Source organism: Hordeum vulgare, chromosome 4H (genome assembly GCF_904849725.1).
Source record: "Hordeum vulgare subsp. vulgare chromosome 4H, MorexV3_pseudomolecules_assembly, whole genome shotgun sequence".
Taxonomy (NCBI): domain Eukaryota; kingdom Viridiplantae; phylum Streptophyta; class Magnoliopsida; order Poales; family Poaceae; genus Hordeum; species Hordeum vulgare.
The window spans coordinates 113,678,881-113,684,498 of NC_058521.1; the positions used below are offsets into that span (position 1 = coordinate 113,678,881).

The 5,618-nt window shown below is 47.5% G+C and overlaps 1 protein-coding gene across 1 annotated transcript; it reads right to left on the reverse strand.

The window, feature by feature from the left end:
• Positions 1-880: 880 nt before the first annotated feature.
• Positions 881-2,915, reverse strand: LOC123450338 (amino acid transporter AVT1C-like). The gene is made up of 9 exons (XM_045127644.1): positions 2,870-2,915; positions 2,711-2,803; positions 2,395-2,609; positions 2,284-2,307; positions 2,021-2,201; positions 1,565-1,784; positions 1,320-1,455; positions 1,065-1,227; positions 881-957 (listed from the first exon to the last, which is right to left on the reverse strand). The coding sequence occupies exons 1-9, from the start codon at positions 2,913-2,915 to the stop codon at positions 881-883; spliced, it is 1,155 nt and encodes a 384-aa protein (XP_044983579.1).
• Between the last annotated feature and the right edge of the window lie 2,703 nt (positions 2,916-5,618).

Below are 5,618 nucleotides of genomic sequence, written 5' to 3' on the forward strand. Positions count from 1 at the left end.
CCTGTTTGAGATCATTTGGAGAAGAATTTCACATGATTATCCGTATGGCAGTTCCCCAAGCATACAACATACACCGGGTGTTATTTCAATCAGCTCTACAACTTCAACAAAATTCAGAGCAGAAAACATATTTTAGGCAGTTGTCAAGGATGTTCATCTCAGTGGTGGTGGCATCAAGCAACAGATATCACATGCATTTAGACACAACACAAGGAACGTAACAATTCATAAAATCATAAGGTTCCAGTTATGTAAAAACGCATAGAACTTGGACGGAAACAAAATTTATTTATCCCAGGATGATTGCAAAGGTTACAACACTCGACCACACGCCTACAAAAATCGGGGATCTGGAGAGAAAAAACAACCACACAAGGTTGTCATGGCAAGGGCCCTTTGATATGTTGCACCTCGCCAAGGCCATATCCCCAGAGACAACAGGCAACCCCGACAGATGCTGCAGAAAAGCAACCATCCACCGACGACGACACACACACAACACACACACACACACACACACACACACACACACATACACACACTACATATCATGAAGAGACTGAAACTGGAACAACAACACCCTGAGACAGATCGTAGCAGACACCTAGAGGTGGATCGAAGAACCGGAGCTAAGCTTCTACGACACGCACACACCAACAAATAGAATTTGCTATGGAATTGAAACCAGAAGTACTGATGTCATGTAAACTTGCTCGTTCTTGCATATTGACAAACCACGTGAAATCGTTTAACACGGGATACGACGGCAGGAAGAATGGCATATATTATACATTATATATCCACTCTGATGAGTGAAAAGAAAGGGGACTTTAAAAAATCATTTGAAAGACTCAACAAGGGAAGATTCGCAACAACCTCTTTAGTTAATAGCTGCATAATTGCAGGCACTCACCGCAAGCATTGTGAAGACAGATCCAAGCAATGCCATCACCAAGGCTGCAATTCAAATGGAGAAGGCCATGGCATTAGAATGCATGAAGTTTTGGGGGTAAATTTAGTGAACTGCTATTATGAAAAAAAAAATAGAAGCAAGTGACAAGTACCAAAGTATGGAAAAGATAGAGCCACGACGATAGTTGAGAGGACAAGAACTGTCCTAACACACATTCCTGCAACGTAATTTTGCATCTTTTTAGGCAAAGCCTCCTCTATCGACAAGGCAACCAGTGTCATCGTCAAGGCATATTTGGTGTATGGATTCACAATCTGAAACCAAAGGGATCAAATGTGGGAATGAGCACTTGTATGCTTATTTTGATAGAAGTGGAATAAATATCTGTGGGTTTGGTTAATCATACCATCATCCAAATGGCGATCTTGGAGGGAACATACTGTTGTGGCATGCTTAGTGTGAATTGTGACATCGTGGACTCGCCGAACATCAGAAACCCTGTGGCCGCGACCCCAGAGTACACAATTGTGACCACTATAAAGCTGAAACGGTGGAGAATAGCACATGTTAGCATGTAGCAAAACAAATAACTGCAGAAGCAGAGCATAGTATGGTACTGTAGCATTTCATTTGTCAAGGTCAGAACCTTACCAGAACAGGAGGACAAAAGGGAACTGCAAGCGCTCCTTCATTGATGAGTATATATTTGCGAAAACCAAGTGCCCTGAGAAGCAGTATCCATACAAACCAAGTGCCACTGGAAGGTGGGTCAGGTTCAGCGCACTACCAGAAGGGTGGAACCCAACTCCATCGCCAATACCAACCCAAAACAGGCACACAATGACTGTTAGGGTTGCAACCACGCCTCCAGCTGCGAAATTTCAGAAGAAGAAGGGTCATGAAGGATACATCACACGTTCAAAGATTAGGAGGGGAGGCAATATGCAAGTATTAACTACTGTTGGTAGCAATCTAACGTTGCTATGGATGATTAGAATCAGGGAGAATCGGGAGAATAAGTGGCGATGCTAGTATTGACATCGTTGCAAAAAATTGTTTATGAACAGTACAAAATTTATTCTAAAGATTCAAATTAGTAGTACTCACCAGAAAGATAGGAGAGGAGACTGAGATTTCTGAGCCAGACTGATGGGAGAATTGCCAAAGCCATTGATATCGCGAACAGGTTATGAGAGTTCAAGTAGATGCCGGTAAAAGCTAAATGCGCAGAAGGAAACACTGAAGACAAGCTGTCTCCTAGCAGTGTGATGTACTCCACGCAGCATGCCTGTAAATAAGTGGCATGTTACATCAGATATGCAACGTTTTCCAAACACAGTAGTACCAGTATTCAGAGATAGAACACTTACATAAAGTTCTAGATAAAGGACAACCTGCAAAAGAAACATGAGCAGCAATATGAGTGATGTGAATTTTGCTAAATCTGTACAATTAGGTGGACAATAGGTAAATACACATACCGATACAAATACTCGACCCGGGATACCGAAAGCGGCTCGTCCGATATCGGGGTATGTTTCAATGGTTGGCGAGTTGTCTATGCATCTCTTGAGAAGCAAACCGGTGTAGCATGAACATCCTCCCAACAAAGGAAGGAGGAGGAGGCTTAACCATCCCGCTTGTTTGATTCCAAAACACGTAGTGAGAATTCCAACATGGCACAAGACATTGAGCCCTGAAGTAATGAAAAGAAACATTACAACAGAAAAAATTAGAGTACTCCATGATTTGAACTATGGGAAAACAAATTGAGATGAATCGAGTGGATATATGTACCGTTGATGACAGATTGTCCACTGCTACACTTGGAGGACGGCGGTGGGAGCTCAATGTAGTTGGATTTCAGGCACGACGACGTTGACCAAAAAACTCACACAAGCTAGCGATGAGCACGTCTTGTTCTTGTCCGACGCGACGTCGACACCGATATCGTACTTGCCGGAGATGAGATGGATGATGGAGATCGAGTAACCGACCCCATCGAGACGGGCGAGGCTGTCGACACCGACGAGGTCGAGGGTTGGGTCAAGGGACTCCTCGACCTCGTTGACGCGGGTGAAGCCATCGCCTATCCGTGGGCGGCGCTTGAGTAGTAGGAAGAAGGCGAGCCCCGTGGACAGCTGCGCCGACGCCCCGCCGGCCGCCATGACGGCTCGGAACAGATCAGATCGCCCATGCGCGGCTTGTTCGCCACGGCCGACTGCACCACCGACGCGACTGCGCCCAGCGCGCCCGGGCACGAGCTCGAGTAGAACCCCGTGGACAGCTGCGTCGATGCCCCGCCGGCCGCCATGACGGCTCGGAACAGATCAGATCGGGGCACGAAGTGACGGTTTGAGGCGCGGGGGGGGGGGGGGCTCCGCCCGAAACTTACGACGTTGCCGCCGGCGGGGGGCGAATCCCGCGGGATCAGGCGCGGCCGATGGATCGAGGGGAGCGGCGGCGGCGGAGACCACGGCGACGGGGGGCGGATCCCGCTGGTTTGAACCGCCGCCGATACGGGAGAGGCGAGGCGAGGCAGAGAGACGGGGTGTGGGCTACGAGAGGTTCTTGCGAGACGGGAATGGCGCGGGCGCGGCGGGCGGGCGAGTGGGGAGGGCACGGCGAGGAAGGAGGCGGCGGCCGCAGGCTCGGCGAGGCGGGGGGCGCGAGGGGGCCGGTCGACGGAGATAGATTTTTCTCGTGGGATGATTTTTCGCAGGAGAGAGACCAGATCGGGAACAAGGGTGGGGAGAGGTGGGGTGGGAAACGTGGCAGTTTTTTTTACGTGGGAGGGGGAGGTCGAACGAAGGGAGGTGTCGCTGGGAGGTCGAACCATCTAGCTGGTTGAACCATCACGACGTTCGATCCTGCTTTAATAGTAGAGATAAGTCTGAGAGACTAAGCGAGTGTTGGAGTGTCTTTACGACACTAGCACCCATTTTCTAGGCAGCGGGATTGCGATTAATTTGACCACATGATGGACGCAATGACTGTTGTCGCGTGTCATCTTGCTTCCACGGAGATCGCCTGAGCTTCCGGTCACGTGTTGAGCTTTTCCATTTTTATGCCTTCTTTTGGGTATGTTTGTGTTATTCTCCCAACAGATTACTTTATCTTCATTGCGTCACTTAAAGCAACGTCAACGAGCCGATCCAAACGGACGGTGATTTTATCCATTTTTTGTCTGTTTGGATCGGCCGCCCGCCCGGCGTCCGTCCTGTTTTAGATTTGGGTTGACACAGTGTTTAATGCGTCGATTCATATGTGCCGGCGTGGCCGGCTGGCCGCCCTATTTAAACAAATAGCTCATTTTTGCATTGATTTTGCATTCAAACATATAGTCAAATAATATAGTTTCAACCGAATAAAATAGCATAGTTTTACAAGCCAAATAAAAGTAAAAATGTCTCACATAGTTTTGCAAGCCGAATAAAGAAGATACATCTATTGATTGCCAACATGAGCCCACATATGCTCAACCAAATCATTTTGCAGTTGCACGTGAGTTTCCCAACCACGCATGTCATGATGAAATTGGGTGAATTTTTCAAACGGCACAACATTCTCACCCTGAAACTTAAACCCTTGATCGTACAAACGTTCCGGGCGCTCATCTTCTACGATCATATTGTGCATGATCACACAAGCAGTCATCACCTCCCATAGTTTCTGTGTGCTCCACGTATTAGCAAGATACCGAACGATGCCCCATCGAGATTGCAAAACACCAAAGGCACGGTCGACATCCTTCCTAGCACTCTCTTGCTCTTGGGAAAATCTTTTCCTGTTCTCTCCGACAGGGTTGGGGATTTTCTTGACAATAACGGTCCACTAAGGATAGATATCGTCACCCAGGTAGTATCATTTGTCGTAGTTATGGCCATTGATAGTAAAGTTCACCAGTGGTTTGTTGCCTTCGACGAGCCTTGCAAACACCGACGAGCGCTGAAGCATGTTGATATCATTGTGTGATCCGGCCATGCTAAAGAAAGAGTGCCAGATCCAGAGATCTTGAGACGCCATGGCCTCTAGTATGACATTGCAAGCCCTGAGATGGCCCTTATAGTGCCCTTCCCAAGCAGAAGGGCAGTTCTTTCACTCCCAATGCATGTAGTCTATGCTGTCAAGCATCCCTGGGAAGCCCCTGCTGGCATTCATCGCCAACAAACGGGTTGTATCTCTAGGAGTCGGCTCTCTCAAGTACTCAGGGCCAAACACAACAATAACAGCCTTTCAGAACTTATACATGGACTCTAGGCATGTAGGCTTGCTCATACGGACGTACTCGTCAATGAGATCAACGGGCACTCCGTATGTGTGACAGCCCGAGACCGACGCTCTAGAAGATTCCCCTTTTATTCCGTTGCCACCGTGTGATTTATTTGGTAGTTGCATTCATCATTGCATCATTCACATCATCTACATTGCATCGGCACTTCGTTGCCGCCAATTTTTTAAATTGCATCCGTTATTAGTTGCCGGTTCTCTCTGTTTTGTCGTTGACCGTTTTGAGACCAACCACACACGCACGCGCCCGCGACATCATTAAAAATATTTTTTTTAAAGATGTGTATAAAACTTTCTCGGATTGGGTTGAAACTTGGCGTACGGTCTTATTTTAATGTAGGTAGCCCGAGTGCCAAATTTCGTCGCAGTCGAATTCGTTTGATATCTGAATCGTTAACCTATAGCGGCACTATAG

Excerpts from the sequence above, each read along its gene's own strand:
- LOC123450338 (XM_045127644.1), bottom strand. The coding sequence starts at position 2,915 with ATGGGGTCGGTTACTCGATCTCCATCATCCATCTCATCTCCGGCAA. Across the intron at positions 2,610-2,710 it reads TGGACAATCTGTCATCAACG|GGCTCAATGTCTTGTGCCAT; the intron begins GTACATATATCC and ends TCATTACTTCAG. Across the intron at positions 1,456-1,564 it reads CCTTTTGTCCTCCTGTTCTG|CTTTATAGTGGTCACAATTG; the intron begins GTAAGGTTCTGA and ends CCACCGTTTCAG.